This window comes from Pungitius pungitius, chromosome 20, assembly GCF_949316345.1.
Source record: "Pungitius pungitius chromosome 20, fPunPun2.1, whole genome shotgun sequence".
Taxonomy (NCBI): domain Eukaryota; kingdom Metazoa; phylum Chordata; class Actinopteri; order Perciformes; family Gasterosteidae; genus Pungitius; species Pungitius pungitius.
Genome location: NC_084919.1, coordinates 833,076 through 852,154, shown reverse-complemented (window position 1 = coordinate 852,154; position 19,079 = coordinate 833,076). Strand labels below are relative to the sequence as shown.

At 51.8% G+C, this 19,079-nt stretch overlaps 1 protein-coding gene across 1 annotated transcript in view; it reads right to left on the bottom strand.

Annotated features, from left to right (window-relative positions):
* Window positions 1–502: 502 nt before the first annotated feature.
* col12a1b (collagen, type XII, alpha 1b) overlaps window positions 503–19,079 on the bottom strand; it is a 55,954-nt gene continuing 37,377 nt past the window's right edge. Inside the window, exons 45-78 of the mRNA XM_037450188.2 lie at window positions 18,917–19,056; window positions 18,578–18,707; window positions 16,273–16,415; window positions 14,862–14,991; window positions 13,831–13,973; window positions 12,687–12,816; window positions 12,183–12,302; window positions 11,719–11,865; window positions 11,369–11,485; window positions 11,099–11,251; window positions 10,645–10,719; window positions 10,221–10,360; window positions 9,976–10,099; window positions 9,756–9,899; window positions 9,495–9,659; window positions 9,329–9,367; window positions 8,962–9,100; window positions 8,632–8,774; window positions 8,441–8,550; window positions 7,208–7,366; window positions 6,798–6,875; window positions 5,955–6,041; window positions 5,270–5,323; window positions 5,087–5,182; window positions 4,655–4,708; window positions 4,111–4,164; window positions 3,978–4,031; window positions 3,825–3,896; window positions 3,698–3,733; window positions 3,416–3,482; window positions 3,151–3,336; window positions 2,983–3,051; window positions 2,389–2,559; window positions 503–879 (exon numbers count right to left, since the gene is read on the bottom strand). Of these exons, the coding sequence (XP_037306085.2) occupies window positions 752–879; window positions 2,389–2,559; window positions 2,983–3,051; window positions 3,151–3,336; window positions 3,416–3,482; window positions 3,698–3,733; window positions 3,825–3,896; window positions 3,978–4,031; window positions 4,111–4,164; window positions 4,655–4,708; window positions 5,087–5,182; window positions 5,270–5,323; window positions 5,955–6,041; window positions 6,798–6,875; window positions 7,208–7,366; window positions 8,441–8,550; window positions 8,632–8,774; window positions 8,962–9,100; window positions 9,329–9,367; window positions 9,495–9,659; window positions 9,756–9,899; window positions 9,976–10,099; window positions 10,221–10,360; window positions 10,645–10,719; window positions 11,099–11,251; window positions 11,369–11,485; window positions 11,719–11,865; window positions 12,183–12,302; window positions 12,687–12,816; window positions 13,831–13,973; window positions 14,862–14,991; window positions 16,273–16,415; window positions 18,578–18,707; window positions 18,917–19,056 (3,797 nt within the window). The 3' untranslated portion in view covers window positions 503–751. The remainder of the gene's footprint in view (window positions 880–2,388; window positions 2,560–2,982; window positions 3,052–3,150; window positions 3,337–3,415; window positions 3,483–3,697; window positions 3,734–3,824; window positions 3,897–3,977; window positions 4,032–4,110; window positions 4,165–4,654; window positions 4,709–5,086; window positions 5,183–5,269; window positions 5,324–5,954; window positions 6,042–6,797; window positions 6,876–7,207; window positions 7,367–8,440; window positions 8,551–8,631; window positions 8,775–8,961; window positions 9,101–9,328; window positions 9,368–9,494; window positions 9,660–9,755; window positions 9,900–9,975; window positions 10,100–10,220; window positions 10,361–10,644; window positions 10,720–11,098; window positions 11,252–11,368; window positions 11,486–11,718; window positions 11,866–12,182; window positions 12,303–12,686; window positions 12,817–13,830; window positions 13,974–14,861; window positions 14,992–16,272; window positions 16,416–18,577; window positions 18,708–18,916; window positions 19,057–19,079) is intronic.

Genomic DNA, 19,079 nt, shown 5'->3' with positions numbered 1-19,079 from the left:
GTACCGCTCAAATAAAAATGAATATGGATATGACAAAAAATCCACTCTGGGTCTCAAAATCCTCTCCCGACGTAAATGCAACTCCCTACGGATTAATGCAGCCTCTTCATCCACAGGATCGTCCATAAAAGGACATGCCATTTCATTCACTTGATTTGATGCGCTCTGCGTGACTGAAATGTGCGCAATGAATGAATACCGAAAGAATGAATGAGGTGATTAAATACCACTTCCTCTTTAAAAAAGGGGAGGAGACGAAATAAACTCTGGGTTTCCCGAAGAAAACCTGCTCCCGACCAGGTTAGGTTCACAGAGTAAGTTGCCATGGTAACTGACTCTGAGTATAAGTTACCTCTCTTTCTGAAACAGGCTTGACTTACTCTGCTTTCTCAGGCTTAACATACCTCCCATTCTGAAACAGAAAACTCAGAGTTTGCCTCATTTCAGGGTTAACATACTCAGAGTTTTCACTTAACCTCCTTTCTGAAACAGGCCCCAGGTCGCTGGTTCTTTTGTTGTTTCATGGATCGTTGAGGTTTGTTGTGCCTTGTTCCCTGACCCCCCCCCTCTGACCCCCCCTCCTCCCAAACCCTGAAAATGAATATTCACATACGTTTGAAGACGTTTGAAGGTGTTTTCCAATAAAGTCGAGGTGTCGAACCCCCTTTTTTCATGTGTGTGTACAACGAGCAGACATTAAAACCACAGAGAGGAGAACCGGGGGGGTGGGGGGGGGAGTGCAGGGGGGGTTTTATGGCGTGAGCCCGCTGGAGGGCTTTCTGGGTAGCGACCTCTTGCGGCGGCGGCGGCGCTGGGACTCCTCGTCGTCCTCCTCGGGGCCCGGGGGGGGCGGGCTGTCGGGTTCTGGCGGGTACCGGCCTGCTCGGAGATATCGTTTGGGCCGCGTGAGCACAGCTTCTCATTCCCCTCATTAACATGCACAGACAGACGGGGGGGGGGGGGGGGGCGTGGCCACTGGCTCTATGGGAGCGCTTGTTTCACACAGCAGCTGTTTTTTTACTTATTACTCATCAATTATTACAAGAATCAGTAAAGGACGCGATCGCTGCCTACAGGCACACGATGACCCGTGTGCTTCTCTGTGATGTCATCCTTCATAAGCTCTCATTGGCCGAGAGGCCACCAATTCCCTCAAGCCAATGAACCAATCGGCTGCCAGCGTTAGTGGGCGGGGTGTTAGGGTTGGACACGCCCCCTCCTCTTCTGTGACATTTCTATGTTGTTTTGGAGGAGAAACCTCCATGGTTAGTATTTTATAGAACCTCCTCGGGGGGGGGCAAAGGGAGGGAGGGGGGGTCTGATCTGCACGTCCGGGTCACATGACCACAGATTCAGAAGCTTTAGAAGATTGTTAGAAAGAGGCAGTTGTTTATCTTTTCTAGCCAGCAGCAGGTTGCTGATTGGCTGAAACCAGGAGCTTCAAAAGGGCCGAAGTTAAGATGTTAAGAACTAAATGTCATCACAGGAATTAGTTTATTTACACCAGCTGCTACAACCTCCCGCTGTTAGTATTTGTTTGTTGTTGTTGTTGTTGTTGTGCATGCTCCTCCCCCCGAACACGGCGTTTCTGGTCTTTGGCGTCAAGATGCAAACGGCCCCCAGAGGCTGTGAGTCGCTGTTAGTGTCCCTCTTTGTTGTTGTTGTTGTTGTTGTGTTAATGGCGGCTCCTCGGCTGGCTATCCGCTGTAGAACAGCTCTACGGCGTGCATGTGTTTCTGACAAACAGGACTGGGGGGGTTGTTCGGGGGGGTCAGTGAAAGCGGCGCAGGCGGCATAGAAAGTCTACTGCGAACCTGGAACAGGCCGAGAGAGGATGAGGAGTCAGTCACACCACGTCACACGTGCACTAATAGACAGGAAGCAGCCCCACGCGCCCTGGGAGATCCTCGCTTTCTGTCTCGGGGGGGGGGGGGGGGGGCGGCTGTGGGAGGAGCCTGGGGGGATGTTCAGGTCGCCTAAGTGGCGTTGAACCGATGATTGAGTTCTGATGGGATCTAGAGCTCGCTGTGCTGTTAACCTCAACAATTCTGAAGGTCAACAACCAACATGGCCGCTGTGAAGCTACGAGGAGCAACGACTTCCTGTCGTCGACACACAGCTAACAACAATTATAAATTATATTATATATATCTATAAATATATGATTTCCGGCCATTTAAAGATGGACTTTCTACTCTCTCAAGGGAGCTAGGCTAGCTGTTTCCCCCCGCTTCCAGTCTTTGTGCTAAGCTAGGCTAACCCCACCCACGCTCTCACTCCCCCCGGACGGGAGACAGAAATGGAGCGTCTCTCTCAGAGCGCAGGAAGTGCCCCTCCAAAGTAAAATGAAGAGAGGAAGTTATTTGGCGTGCACGTGGCGGTACGTACCCCCGTAGCCCTGCCCGTTGTACGGGATGCCGACACACTGGGAGGAGTCGCAGTATCCCGGAGCTCCGGGGGGGCCGCGGACTCCGGCGTAGCCTGGACGCCCAGGGGGGCCGCGCGGGCCGGCGGCGCCGGAGGGGCCCGGGGGTCCTGTTCTGCTTTCTCCTGGTGGACCTGGGGGGGGTTATTGGGAAACATTATTTGTTTTAATTTAAGTTTAAGAAATAGAATAACTCAACTTTCAGTTTGGAACATTTCCTCCTTTGTTCCACTTGATAAAACAAGATCATTTCCTGATGTTTTAAAAACCTTCTTTTAAATGGTCGCGCGGTTAAATAAAGTATTTAAAGAAACACGACGCAGACGGTTACTCAACATCTGCATTCGTCAAATAACCGACTCCGAGTGTCAGTGACATTTATGAAAAACAGATGTCCTCTGAACATCTGTTTGACGAGTTCCAAACCGCGTCGTCCTGCTCGAACATCAGCTGGAAATTCTCCACAAACATTTGTAACATCGAACTAGAAAGAGCAAACACAGCTGGAGGCTCCTCCTCCTGCTCCGAGCATGAGGACGGGACGCCAGGAGACGTACCGGCAGCTCCTCTCGGTCCTTTCTGTCCCTCGATGGACGAGCCTCGCTCACCCTTCTCCCCCGCGAGGCCTGAGGGGACACAAGGGACGACCGGGGGTTTGTATTGACACAGGTATCCATCAACAGGGAGGAGTCAACGGACACGAGGACATGACATCATGACATCACCTCTCTCTCCCGGCTGACCCGGTGGTCCTGAATTTCCGGGGAAACCGCTCCTTCCCGGGGCGCCGGGCTCTCCGCGCGGCCCCTGCCTGCCGGTGGCCCCCGGGGGCCCCGCTGGGCCCGGGTTGTTGCTGCGGTGAATGGCGTTGGGGATCTGGTTCAGCAGCGTGTCCACGCGGGACATTTGCGCTGAAAAGGACGAGAAGGAGGAGGAGTTGAGCTGCGGGGAGGCGGAGCTTGAAAAGAGAACAAAACGCCAGTGACTCACCGCTGACCAGCTGCTCGCACACCTGTCTGGCGATGGACCGCATCATGTTCTGAGGAGCGAAGTCGCCCTGAGGTCAAAGGGAAAAGAGGGCGGGGTCAACACCTTGTTTTCTGTTGTGACTCATCCTCAGTTTCACTTTCTCTGTGGAGCTTCTGGAGGGAACTACATTTCCCATGAGCACTGTTTCTGATAAAGTACAGCTGAGGACTCATGTTCATTCATATCTCATTCCACAGAAGCCTTCTACATGCTTCAGAGATGTTTGGATTCAGGTGTACTCACCCTCTCCCCCTTGTCTCCCTTTGGACCCACAGAGCCCTGGTAACACAGAATCAATACAGGTCAGCCGGAGGGGAAAACAGACACCGTCAGACGGCGGATAGTCGCCACGGCAACGGGGTGCACTCACAGGGGTACCGGTGTCTCCGGGGTTTCCGGGTTGTCCTCCGCCGCCCGGCGCTCCGGGAGATCCTGGAGGTCCCTGTGAGGAGAGCCGGGGGGTCAGAACTCAGACACACAAAGTCACTCACAGATGTCACTCCACAACCAGTAGAAGGCTCACCATGGGCCCCGTGGGGCCTCGGGGTCCCGCCGATCCGTCCTTCCCCGGGGGGCCCTGGAAGCACAACAAGGAGACTGAGAACCGGGGCCGCTCGCCTTTAAAGGGTCAAAGCAGCCGGAGCGCCTGTACTCACCCGCACGCCGGCTGGTCCGATGGGGCCGGAGGAACCACGAGGGCCCGGAGAACCCTGCAGGCACACGACGTAACATGAGGAATACGGATGATGTAACTCTAAATTATGCATCAGAATTATATATAATTATATATATTCAATATATGTCTTTTTTGTCACATTAATAACTTCATACAATTCTATTTGTTTCAGCCTCTAAAGTCACTTTACTGCCAGCTGATTGTCAGTGAATATTGGACCCATATGCTAACAGACTAGCTTTATGCTAACAGACTAGCTCTATGCTAACAGACTAGCTTTATGCTAACAGACTAGCTCTATGCTAACAGAATAGCTTTATGCTAACAGACTAGCTCTATGCTAACAGAATAGCTTTATGCTAACAGACTAGCTCTATGCTAACAGAATAGCTTTAGGCTAACAGGCTAGCTCTATGCTAACAGACTAGCTTAATGCTAACAGACTAGAGGAGGAGCTCGTTGTCCAATCACCTCACCCGGAGTCCTCCTGTGAGCTCCCCTCACTTCCTGTTCAGATAACTTACCTTCTGTCCCGGCAGGCCGGAGTCACCGCCGTCTCCCTTTGGTCCGGGGCGGCCCTGGAGACAGGAAGACACCACGGGTCACATGACACTCAGAGGACAGCACAGGTCTTTAAATGAAGCTTCTCAGTTCCCACTACTTTAGATTCCATCTTTAAACTCTGTGTACTGTGTGTGGAGACCCCCCTCCCAACCCCCCCCGTCTATCTCCACCTGTACCTCCAGCTGCTGAATAAAGACCTGAGGAGGCGTGTCCTCCTGCAGGGAGGAGGTCCCGGATGGAGGAGAGCCCTCTTCTTCTCTCCCTCAGACATGAAGGAATGTGAGTCTGTGCCCGGCTGTTAAATTCTCCTCATGATAAACGACCCGATAATCCGCTGAGGCTTGCTGGGATTTATGTGTGTGTGTGTCTGTGTGTGGGGGGGGGGAACTCACAGCTTCTCCTGGAATCGACAGGCCGATGGGTCCTTGAGGGCCGCGCAGACCCATGGGCCCCGGTGGTCCGTTGTCTCCACGAGGCCCGACTGGGCCCTGTTGAAGGAGGGGAGGGGGGGGGGGAGTTAGGAACGTGATGTCTGATTACAAGACGTTTACAATCTGTGGAGGAGAGGTACTCACCACAGGACCAGCCTCTCCTCTTTCACCTCGAGGACCTTTGCTGCCGGGGCCCCCCTGAGGACCAACATGGAGCAACGTGAGTCACGTTGGAGCCCCACATACACACACATGTCGTATATATACGCACACATACACACACACATGTCGTATATATACGCACACATACACACACACATGTCGTATATATACGCACACATACACACACACATGTCGTATATATACGCACACATACACACACACATGTCGTATATATACGCACACATACACACACACATGTCGTATATATACACACACACACACGTCGTATATATACACACACATACACATACACACGTCGTATATATACACACACATACACACACACATGTCGTATATATACGCACACACACACATGTCGTATATATACACACACATACACACACATGTCGTATATATACGCACACACACACATGTCGTATATATACACACACATACACACACACATGTCGTATATATACGCACACACACACACGTCGTATATATACGCACACACACACACGTCGTATATATACACACACATATACACATATGTAATGTTTACACATATTTGTGTATCTATAAGCAGCTCTCTGGTGTCTTCAGAGGTCCTCGAGGTCTTTGTGCTACCTCCATGTGTGTTTAAATATAGCCCGTGTGGGGGTCTCACCACGGGTCCCTGGGGGCCTGGGGGCCCGGTGCCCGCCGACGTGCAGCTGCAGGAGTTCGGAAGAGACGGACACTTCAGCTCGTCTCTCTGTGGACAAGCGGAGGGACGGTCAGAGGGACAACAGGAGCATCGAGCAGGAAGAGACAGATAGTTATATCTATATAGATGAAGTTGGACCAATAATAATGGTAGTAATAGTAGAACTATTAATAATAAAAAGAATATGCGTCAGTCTGCTGCTGCTCTCCACGTCACTGGAGGAAAGGTTCCAGGAGAAAGCTGCAACCTCATCTCATGACCTGTGGTCCACTGCCAGTCGATGGACGCATCTCATCAAACCAGCATGAGTATTCCTGCTCATCGAGCCCCTCAGGGCCACTCTGAACACGTCCCGCCCTCCTTCTGGGTTTGGATGTTTAATAATGGACAGCGGGGGGGACAATCCAGCAGCTGTGTCTCCATCACATCCAGATGATAATCCACCGCTCCGTCTCCGGAGGTCCAGATATTAACATTCAGCCTCACGCAGCCATTTATCCTTTGTGCTGAAGCTGCATAATAGTGTAATTATATGATGCATAGTGCGTGGAGATGCTGGTGCTTCTATCTCTTATGACACAGAGCTGTGGCTCCTAAACTGCAGCAGGTCGGCTCCTTCATCGTCATGGAAACGGTGAAGATGTTCGGGTCAAACTGACTTCCTCCTTCTTCCTAAGCAGTGAAGTTGGTACGGAGTGTATAAAACAACGTGTCCTTCTGTGGAATGAATCGTACCCCCCCCCCCTTATTTCAAATCCTCTGAGATTAAATCCACAGTTTTGGAGAAAGAAGACTCCCCCTCACCATGGATGGGAGGTCGCAACATCTGTCCCTGCTGGTCCAGCCCAAGCTGCACACCAGGTCGAACATCTGGAGCTGGAACTGTGAAAGAGAAGAAGAAAAGGAAACATTGAGATGTTGACAAACAGAGAGACAGGAAACGTGATGTCATGAAGTTCAAAGGTCACGGCCTCAGGGTTCATTCAGAGAGGAAGTCGCACTTCATCTTCATTCCTCATGATTCAGTACTCAGTACTTTACTGTATAGTTCATCCTCAATTAGCAGGAGGAGTTCCTGTTATTATTCAAATTAAAATGAGGGTGAAGGAGGTAAACGCCTCTTTAGAGGAGATGAGTGGATCAAACCGTATGAAGTGATGACCTCCACCATCATAATGTATCATTTTACACTTCATCTCCCTCAGCTGACTCACCGTGGCCGACTCCCCTCTGGAGCCGGTGGACCTGGACATCCTGCCCAGGACCTGGTACCCGTCGCTGGACGTGTTCCCGGCCTCCTTCAGCTCCTTCTCAGCCACCTCCTGGCAGTCGATGTTGAGCTTGACCCCGGTGGAGGACACCAGGATGTGCAGCTTCAGAGAGAGAGGGGGGGGTGGGGGGGGGGATTACAGTCTGGATCAAACGCTTATTGTTTCTCTACAAATCCATCTGAAGACGCCTCGTTTTGCCATCATCAGCGTTCATTAGCATGAAATCAGAGAGTAAGGATCAGAATAATCCCCACTGATTGATGGCATAGATAATTAGCTTTAAGTATCTAAATGAGGGAGCTAAAGTCTGCCTTAGAGAGAGTTGATTGAGGAGCATCTGGCTACACAAAGAAGCCTCAGCAGACACACAGAAGCTTCCAGAAGCTTCTTTCTGGGGACCGATCCGTCGGCCTGGAGGAGCTTCACATTCTTTGGGAACCAGAATTCCTTTCTGTCGTCTCATTGAAGCCTCTCAGACGGCGTCACCTCTAAACAGTGAAATCACCGAGGCAGCCACGCGCACACAAGGAACCACAATGCATTGCTGCTCACGACGTCGTCCTGCGGCGAGCAGAAGAACGAGCAGAGAGGAAAGTCGCATTAAAGCGATTTGATCTGAACTTTGAACTTTGACCTGTCGTCTAAAGGTTCAACAGAACGTCATCAAGGTGAAGAGGAAGTGGACCTGTCAAAATAAAAGCGCTGCTGAAGACAGACTTCAAAGCCCCTTTATGGACACCTTCCTACAACAACAGATCAAAAAAGAGTCCCCCAAAGGATCAAAGCCTTCAGGTTTCCTCCACTCGACACGTCAGAGTTCAACAAGTCCTCCTCAGCTCTTCTCATCATTATTACGGCCGGAGGCGTCTGGGGAAGAAAGCAATCAAGGAGTCCCCGAGCTCCACACTGATCCCCAGACAGCTCAGTGGTTTACGGTGACCTCTGACCTCGAGGGGGGAGGAGATAATTCACCCTGGAGGATCGAATCTGCAGAGCTCTGTCCTCTGTCTTCATGTAGATAAACATTAACCTGGAAGTTTGAATTTCTATTTGAGAGAAGATCTGATCCTGCAGAATGATGCAGTAACATCTCCTCTTCTCTGACAACCACCTGCTGGTCTTCAGGTGTGACTTACAACACGTACAGGACCAGAGGGCCAGAGGGCTGCTTCTTACCTTGTGGAAGCTCCCGTGGAAGATCCTCTTCACCCGGTCGTTGTCGAAGGTCACTTTCTGGATCTCACCGCGCACGTCCTTGTTGTAGAAGGACAGCGTCTGGCTGGAGGCTGAGAGACAATCAGAGGTCCACATTCAGCATCCTGAAGACACACACACACACACACACACACACACACACAGGTACTCACGGTCCAGCGTGACCCCGGTCTCGGGCTTGTGGTCTTTGCTGGCCACCTGCCAGATGTCGAAGGCCTCGAGCGGCGAGTCGGGCAGCAGGCGGATCATCAGGATGAGGGTGAAGGAGGGGGGGAGACCGTCAGGGTGGATCTCCCTGGGGGGGGGGGGGGGCACAAAGAGAGAACTCTCAAGGCATCCTGAGATGAGCAGAAACGGAGTCTTCTGATGAAGAGAACTTAGAAGGAGCTTCCTCCTCTACTGAAGGTCAGGACCTTAAAGGCCTTTGGGAGCTTTCGATGGCTCCAGTATATGAGTGTGTCTGATGGGGAGGAGGAGCTCACGTGGTCGGCTGGCTCAGGAAGGCGTCTTTGTGGAGGCGGTAGGCGGCGAAGCTGTTGAAGGAGCCCGGCTCCATGGAGACGCCTCGCACCGACCCGTAGGTCTTCTCCGTCAGGTTGAAGGCCTCCAGCATCCGGAACCCTGAAACACACAATGAGAGGCTTCCAGCTTCAGGGACCAGGACTACAGGAGGCCTCTACGTGGAGACCTTCAGGGACCAGGACTGCAGGAGGCCTCTACGTGGAGACCTTCAGGGACCAGGACTACAGGAGGCCTCTACGTGGAGACCTTCAGGGACCAGGACTACAGGAGGCCTCTACGTGGAGGCCTTCAGGGACCAGGACTACAGCAGTCTCTGTTTCTACTCACCAGGGGAAGTGAATCCATTGAGGAAGATCAGGGGACACGCTGAGGAACAAGAAAAAGAAAAACGTCACTACTTCCGCTCCCAGGAGGCTGAACCCTGGGGGCTGCGTGGTGGACGTTGTGGACGTGGTGGACGTGGTGGACGTGGTGGACGTGGTGGACGACTTACAGGAAGTGGCGGTCTCGCAGATGAAGGTGATCAGGTTCTCTTTGATGGTGTCAAAGGCGTCAAAGTCGTCCACCACGAAGACGTGCCGCTCACTGGGTTTGCTGCCGATCTCCTGCAGCTCCACGAAGTCCACGTCGGCCACGCCGATGGCGAAGACGCTGTAACCTGGAGACGGAACGGAGCCGGGGGGGTCAAATCAAACCAGCTGCTTCTCCAGAAATGGGCTCCTCTGATGCATTGTGGGTCCTTCGGGCCCGTTACCTGCGTGCTGCAGCTTGGCGGCCTTCGTCTTCACTTCGTCCTGAGAGCGCCCGTCGGTGATGGTCACCAAGACCTTGGGGACGTTCCTCCTCATCCCGTTCTCCACGGAGAAGGCCTTCTCGTAGGTGTGTTTCAGCGCCACTCCTGACAGAGAGGGACAGTCACAAACCATCTCTCCATCACACCGTGGTACCCTGGTCATGTGACCCTGATGTCTGACCTGTCTTGGTGTTGCCCCCCCGGTAGCGGATGTGGTGAGGCGCTGTCATGGCGACGCCTTTGTCCTGATAGGCGTTCAGCCTGAACTCCGTCTTTGCTTCGTCGCTGTACTGCACAAAGGACACCTGGAGGGAGGGTCATGTGACACCAGCTGTGAAATCACTGATTCGTCACGTGCTAACCATGTAGATTCTGTTTAATGCATGAACTACGTTGTGTACACGTGGTTCTAGGCGTGGAGCCGACCTGCATCCCCGACGGGCCGATCACATCGAAGGCGGAGATCATGCCGGAGACGAAGCTCAGGACTTTGGTGAAGCTCTCCTCTCCGATGCTCCAGGAGCCGTCGATGAGGAACACCACGTCGGCTTTGGCTCCTCGGCAGACTGAGGGTGGGAGAGAGAGTCAAGGGTCCACCATCACATTTGGCAGAAGGTTTGAAGAGCTCTCCGTAATGACTGGGAGCTTGAAGGAGAAGACCTGGATCCAGGTCTTTGACACCGATGAACAGAACTATAAACATGCTGCACTTAGAAAAGAAAAGAAGAGGAAACTGTTGCTGAGGAAAAGTCTGCTGATCGCTCCACGCTCAACCACAGAAGGACTAACAGGAACTTTAACTTCAGCTGGGATCGACAGCAAAGGATTGTGGGTGCTGGGAGACACTTACTTGACCACGCCGGGGGCACGGTGGGCGGGGGGGACGGGGTCGGCGGGAGCGTTGGAACCGGAGTCGGCTTCACCACTGCGAGAAGCACAGAAAGGTCCATCAGCGTGTTTGTGATGACTGGTCATTAACGGCAGGAAGCATGTGGTGTGATGAGGTCACGGCCTCGGCGCCCTGAGGTGATGTCACTCGTTGGAGTCAGACACCACGACTCATACCGTCACATTCAGCCGATGCTCGCTGCTTCAATCAGGCTCCAAAAAGGTTCATTAGGATTCACTAAAGTCTCACAATAACAGGAACAGACAGAAGATCAGAGTCCTGAGAGGTTGAATCACAGCTTCCTGTCCCAAAGGAGGTGAAGATCTTCTATTCGTTCACTTAAACACATGACCTTGCTGTAGAAGACTCTGAGTATGAGAAGAAATGAGGACGTTCGTGTTAAAGAAGGACTCACGTGTCCTCTCCTTGGCGCTGACCCCCGGGCCCTCCAGGTTGGGGGTCTGAACAAAGACGCTGGCGGTGTACAGGGCGTCGGGGGACAGTCCGTCGAAGCAGTACTGGGGGAGGCCAGCGGGGATGGTGATCTCATGCTGCCCTTTGCTGGAGGCTGCAGGAGGAAGAGGAGACATCACAGACACTATGTTTGAGCTGCTTTGGTCATTCAGAACCGAGGAGTAATGGATCAATAATGAAGAACAGCCACAGAGAGGCGGAGCAGACTCACGGTCGAGGGGGAGGAGCTTGATGCGGTACGACGTGGCGGCGCGGTGAGGAGTCCACTTGATGCAGAACCTGTCGTGGTCGATGTTGTGCGTCTCAATGTGGGTCACGTTGAGGTAGACTGTAGGGGGCGGAGTTACACATTTCAAACCAATCAAAAGCAGCCGACTTTATGTACCGAGAGTTTTTAGGAAAAATTCCACAAATTTAAATGGAAACTTTGGTGCCTTAAGTAACTTTTACAGGATAAAAAGTATAAAAATGTTGTTGTTGTGTTAGTGGCAGCAAATGTTGCATCAAAGTCAAGTTGTTCTTTCTCCTCTGGTGGTGGCCTTTCCAGCCTCCGGTACTTACGGGTCGTCCCCTGGCCGGCCAGCGGGCTGCTGGTCCCGCCGACGTACTGAGCCACCACCTTGAGGTCGTAGGGGGTGCCGGGCTGCAGGTTGTGCAGCGTGTAGGAGGTCACGTCACCAACGAAGAAGTCCACGGGCCGGTTAGTGCCTGGAAAGACAACGATGTGCAGAACATCAAGGAGGGGAATCACGTCTTGTAGCTCACTCCCGAAACTCAACTCAAGGTCCACCTGCTGGATCGCATCCCAGAAACCAGCTCTGGATCAAATCCCAACACATTCCTGACTACTGTGGAGTCCCTGAGAGACCAGTGAGTCAAGGGGGGGGGGCTGTGAGACCAGTGAGTCAAGGGGGGGGGGGGGGGCGTGAGACCAGTGAGTCCAGGGGGGGGGGCTGTGAGACCAGTGAGTCAAGAGTGGGGGGGGGGGGGGGGGGGGGGGGGTAGCTGTGTTTCCAGGCTCTCACCTGCGGGGGTGTAGGTGAGTCTGTATCCCTGCACAGGGGCCGCCACGGGGTCCCAGGCCACTCTGAACCTGGTGTACCACTCATCTGAGACTCTGAGGTTCCTGGGACTCAGCATCGCCACTGAGAGGGGGAGGAGACAATAGGTCAGGATTTAGAGATAATAGAGATAACAAGTCAGGATTTAGAGGTAATAGAGAGAACAAGTCAGGATTTAGAGGTAATAGAGATAGCAAGTCAGGATTTAGAGATAATAGAGAGAACAAGTCAGGATTTGGAGATAATAGAGATAACAAGTCAGGATTTAGAGATAATAGACATAACAAGTCAGGATTTAGAGATAATAGAGATAACAAGTCAGGATTTAGAGATAATAGACATAACAAGTCAGGATTTAGAGATAATAGAGATAACAAGTCAGGATTTAGAGATAATAGACATAACAAGTCAGGATTTAGAGATAATAAGGCGTTAATTACAAACTAGAAGCAGCTGACTCTGCCTCACCTGTGCGTCCGTTGCCATTGAGGGACCCCCCGGGGCCCTCTGCGTAGATGGCCTCCACGGTGATGTTGTACGGGGTGTCGGGGAGCAGATTCTGCAGCATGGCGTTATTCCTGTTCCCTGGAACCAGCGTCTGGGAGGAGAAGGAGGAGAAGGAGGAGAAGGAGGATGTGTAAGGAGGATGAGTAGGGTCAGGGTGAGAGGGAGGAGGAATCAGGAGGAGAACAGATGTTAACTCAGGAGGACCTGAGAAAAAGCTTGTGCCTCGGTTAACATGGAGACGCTCTTCATGGGCTGTGTTTTGTCTCTTTGGGATCTTTCCTCTGACATCACAGCCCACAGCAGCACAGCGGCCATTACTCCACGCGGTTCTTGTTTCTGTGTATCATCAGTTCGCTTTGTTTGGTGTCTCTTTTAACCTTTGCACCAGCAAACGTCTTTGTGATGGACTTTTTTGGTGCAGATGCCTTTAGACAGATGGTATTCATATTCTGGCTCCTGCTTATTAGCCATTATGATTGAGTGAGGTATCCATGCATATGTAACTGCGATCCATAAACATCCCATTCATCAATAGTGTCACCACATGATCAATGTTGTTTTGTTGGAGTCTGAGCACAAGCACAAACCTCCTCCATTAACCACAGATGCTAAACTGTAAGAAGTGGAAATGGGAACTCATTTCATCGCCGTCCCTCAGCTGCACTTAGCTGACTCATGCAGAACAGGTGCTTCACTAACAAGGGGGGGGGACAGCTGGGCCGCCTACGCTCGTTACCCAGGACTATTAATAATGTTGTTACGGCCCTAATTGAAGTGTTTGTTTAACAGAGCCTGTAATTAGTCTCCGTAATCACGGATTTGTAACCTGGACGGGTGGAGGGAATCCTGAAGAGTGACTTCACTGCATTGTTTAGAACATCCCGCCAAAGGGAGGAGCAAGGGTTCATCCAGAGGAAGAAAGTTAAAACACTGCGATGAATGGGAAAGGCTGAGTGGATGAAAGAGCTTGATATTTATCGTCCCTCTTTGTGTTTCTTACGTCACAGTGTTGTGCTTTCCCTTTGTTTCAAGGCAAAGCGGCCCGGAGGAACCCGAAGAGAGCTGGCAAGATAAAACAATACGTCGTCTCCAGCAGCCTACTTACGAACTCGGTGATGGGGTCTCCGGTCAGGGGGGCGTAGGCGATCCTGTACTGCCTCACGGGTCCCTCGGCGTGGTCCCAGCCGACGGTGAGGGAGCTGGTGGTGGGATCGAACACACGCATGTTCCGGGGCCCGGCGCGCGGCACTGCAACACAACATATGTGTTCATGTTGCTCTTCAGTCAAATGTAACTGGAGAACTGCTGTTGCATAATATACATGCACATTGTGTTAGCTTGAGGCAGCATGCTGCATGCACATGGTGTTAGCATGAGGTAGCACGCAGCATGCACAACATGGTGTTAGCAAGAGGCAGCACGCTGCATGCACAACATGGTGTTAGCAAGAGGCAGCACGCTGCATGCACAACATGGTGTTAGCAAGAGGCAGCACGCTGCATGCACAACATGGTGTTAGCAAGAGGCAGCACGCTGCATGCACAACATGGTGTTAGCAAGAGGCAGCACGCTGCATGCACAACACGGTGTTAGCTTGAGGCAGCATGCTGCATGCACATGGTGTTACCATGAGGCAGCACGCTGCATGCACAACATGGTGTTAGCAAGAGGCAGCACGCTGCATGCACAACATGGTGTTAGCAGGAGGCAGCATGCTGCATGCACACAGTGTTAGCTTGAGGCAGCACACTGCATGCACAACACGTTGTTAGCATGAGGCAGCACGCTGCATGCACACGGTGTTAGCAAGAGGCAGCACACTGCATGCACACGGTGTTAGCAAGAGGCAGCACGCTGCTTGCACACGGTGTTAGCTTGAGGCAGCATGCTGCATGCACACGGTGTTAGCATGAGGCAGCATGCTGCATGCACATGGTGTTAGCATGAGGTAGCACGCAGCATGCACATTGTGTTAGCATGAGGCAGCATGCTGCATGCACATGGTGTTAGCATGAGGTAGCACGCAGCATGCACAACATGGTGTTAGCATGAGGCAGCATGCTGCATGCACACGGTGTTAGCATGAGGCAGCATGCTGCATGCACACAGTGCATGAGAAATTCTTGCAGCTCTTACGTGTCTTTCCGTTGTCCTTGACTGGCGATCCCTCTCCGTCGGCATACAGAGCCGAGACGCTGACCGAGTAGAGAGTGTCTGGGATCAGGTTGTCCAGGAAGGCGTTGTTGACGTTTCCTGGAACCATGACCTTTGTGGTGGAGAAACCAGGAGGATCAAAACAATATATATATATATACAGTATATATATATAGTAGACAACATCACACCGACGCCTGGCACTGATAACGTACATAATGACCTCACTGCTCATCCCGCGCTATCATAGGAGCCTTCTCAAACACTAACACAAGGCCTGGGAGGTCAGGCGGCCGAGCACATCACTCCTTCAGTAAGTGGGCCGAGGGATAAACACATTCTGCGAGGAAGCGGCTGTCAGCAGGTTCCCGCTAGCAAACCCCTCACAGCAAGGACTGCTGTCAGTGGGATCATCGCGGAGCCGTGAGCACCACAGGCGTTACATCATGGGAAGCTGCATCTGCCGATGTTTTGGTTAACGCACATATCTCTGAGGCTTTTTGGACCCGGTGTTCTGGCACAGCTGGGGCTGTGAGAGGGTTCTTCTGGTAAGGTCAAGGGCCTCTGAAAACACTCTGCAGGGTTCAGATCAGGTCAAGTTCAGTGAATGAAATAATCTATTTTCTTACTGGTTAATCACCGGGCTTGAGAGCGGCTGGTGTTTTACTTTGTTTAGACGTCCACTTGATTGATCCACTCACAGATTATTCACTGATCTGTGAGAGCTGTGAGGATACTGAGATAAGTGTTTTTTACTGATGTAACGGACCGTCATCTGTATGTCGACCGCAAATGTAAATACGGTTTATATCCTTCAGTCTTCAGTGACATCATTTTAGAATTAGACAAGTCAAAACCAACAATAAAAGCAAATGTAAGACCGGAAAGCCTCAAGTCCAGATCAAAGAGAACAAATAGAGTTCTAACCCTCTGAATGTGATGATTTGAGGTTTTGGTCTGCAGTGACAAACCGATCAGCTGATGTTGGATCGATTCCGTTGGTTTGCTGATCACTTTGTATCTTCAGGTCACGTCATGTGAAGCCAGCGCTGGTTTGGGTTAAAGGTTCTGGTTTGATTTACTGATGTCCTTCTCAACTGATGGATCCTATTTATATTCCTCCAAATGAAATATCTCGACCTTTGGACTGTTGGTCGAAAATATCTGAAGATGTCCCTGTGGGACAACATTTATTTCAACATCTTCTTTACCTTAAAACAGAAAGGCTTATAAATTGTACTATTTTCATTCAAATATGGCACCACTCTTCTGAAGGATTTCTGATCCCTAAAGAGGACCTTTGTGTATCTATAACCCTTTGAGAGAGGGCCGCTAACGATGCTAACGAGGCTAGCGCCGGCCTGCAGGGAGAGAGAGAGGGGGGGGGACTCACCGACTCGGAGGGTCTGACCCCCCTCACGGAGGAGTAGGCCACCCGGTACTGCTGGACCTGCCCCGAGGCCGGCTCCCAGCGCACGTTCAGGCTGCTGGCGCTGGGGTTGTACACCTGGATGTTCCTTGGAGGCGTGCGTGGGACTGCAGGGGTGGAGGGAGAGTAGAGTGAGGGGGGGGGTGGCTGTTGACTTTCTCCTACTGAGCAACCAGACCACAAAACAAAGGCTTTGTTCCAAGCGGCTCCCGTTTCAGAGGCGTGTGATTACATTCCTCAGAAGTCAGCGCTAAACACAGTCGGCTCCTTTCTGCCGACTCCTGAGGCCTTTTTAGGTCATTTCAACATTTCAGATAAGCTTTCAAAGAACCTCTTGCTCCTCGCGGGAAAAGGTGAAGGCCACCAAACCCAAAGTCTGCGTCTCCTGGAGTGGAGAATGTGTGCAGAGAGGCTCTGCCTTCATGCAAAGGCCTTAACTCCCCCTTTAAAGCAAACCAGATGTGCGCGATGGTATTTGGAGCTCGACCCAGTAAAACACAACTGGATGCAGAAGGTGGATTTAAACAGAGCCTCGTCCTCAATCAGGACTAACCCTCCTCTGCACCCCCCCCCCTACCTTTGGAAAACAGAATGTCTCCCTCCCACCAATCCTTCGCTCCTCCAGAGACATTAAGGAATCGTCATGTGGTGTCCTGTTATTAATGCGTTTATGACAGTAAGCCTCAGTTTGTGCAGACACAGTGGGACAGAGTCCTGGTGGGGGGGGGGGGGGTACAAGGAGCTGCCTCTCTGAAGACGTTTGTGTGGGGACTCAAAGATCAGGCCACACTCATATTATTATTAGAATGATCGTATTTGTAGAATTGGACACGTCCATAATGATGTAAAGGCCAAAAGCCATCATTTAATGAGAAGTGTCACATGTTTCTATCTGACAAAATAATCTGCTTTAATTTCATGTTGGTTGGCTTTTAGCCTCAAAGAGATGAGTCATAATTATTAGTATTATCCTAATTATGAGTTCTGAATTCTAAGGGAGGATTTAGTCTGAGGTTTGAGGCCATGAAGCATGACGACAGAAGATTCATTTGAGGAATACGTCTGTTTATCAGATCCACAAACATCATCAGAGCAACCATCACGTCATCCGATGCCTCAGAATATGAGGTCATTGAGAGCCCAGGCGTTCCAATGGTGCACAAAGACTCTCCCAAACACACACTCTCAGGCTACGGCTCGCCCCGCTGGAGCAGGCTGTGGAACCCGAGACAACTAACCAGGATGCATTTCTGCTGACTCGGCACGCCACGCCGTCTGGGCAGAACCGACACCAGCACACACACACAGACACACACACAGCGGGAGGTCAAACCACCCAGAGCATTCCTCCATTGGGACTCATCAGGACTCACACACTGTCTGGCTTTGAGCTCTTCAGCTCCTTGTTGTTTGGGGGATTTGTGATTTAGGACTTTTGGCTCTTTCTGCAGATTTCTGTGGTTTTTCCACTGTTTGTCTATAAAGACGTTTCTGAGGTCAGAAAGATACAGAAAAGGAGCCCTGAACATTCATGATAAATGCCTTGGTGCAGACATTCATCCCCAGGAATGACTGCTCTGTTTCCACTGGCAGCTGCTCCGTAAAAGTGTGACCTTTGACCTCAGCTTCCCCCCAGGAGGAGGCGGTTAAATGTAAAGAAGAAAAACACAACTTTTCACCTGAAAGCTCAGTCGAACAGCAGATGTACAGTAAGAGACACGTCGTTCTTGGTCTCCTCTTCACAGCACTACGATAAGGAGGTCTTAAAGTGTCTTCTTGTCCGTCTAAATGTGTCCAGTAAGATCAGTAGAGCAGTTATTTCTGTGCACGGAGGGAACTCCGAACGACATCCCCACCGCCCCGAGGGTTTGAGAGAGTGTTGAATGGACAAGGTCCCGCTGAGGACAAGGTCTGAGGACAAGGTCTGAGGACAAGGTCTCGCTGAGGACAAGGTCCCACTGAGGACAAGGTCTGAGGACAAGGTCTGAGGACAAGGTCTCGCTGAGGACAAGGTCCCGCTGAGGACAAGGTCTGAGGACAAGGTCTCGCTGAGGACAAGGTCCCGCTGAGGACAAGGTCCCGCTGAGGACAAGGTCCCGCTGAGGACAAGGTCTGAGGACAAGGTCTGAGGACAAGGTCTCGCTGAGGACAAGGTCCCGCTGAGGACAAGGTCTGAGGACAAGGTCTCGCTGAGGACAAGGTCCCGCTGAGGACAAGGTCTGAGGACAAGGTCCCGCTGAGGACGGCGCGGGGAGAGTCGAGGACTTACGTGTCTTCCCGTCGTCGGACTGGCGCAGACCTTCTCCCTCGGGGTAGACGGGGACCACGGTCACGGTGTAGGGGGTGTCCGACAGCAGGTTCCTCAGGACGGTGTTGGTGGTGCCGCCTGACACCTGCTCCTGCTCACACACAACACAAGATGACTACCAGGAGACCACGGTCCATTTAGAGTCAAACCATGAAGCAGGGGACGCTTTAGGGCGGGGCCTAACGCTTGATTGACTGGTCTCTATCGTATTGTTGCTTCTCATCTCAACATGTCTTGTAATCATCATTATATCGTAGCTCTGATGTTATCTCGTGGGACATGTGATGTCTCCTGTCTCACCATGTCCTCTGCGCCTCCTGCTGAGGGGACGTAGAAGAGGCGGTACTGGCGGACGTTGCCCTCCGCCGGCTCCCAGCGCACCTTGAGGGAGCTGGTGGTGGGGTCGGTCACCTGGAGGCTCTTGACTCCGCCCAGAGGCTCTGTCAGGAACGACGCAGAGAAG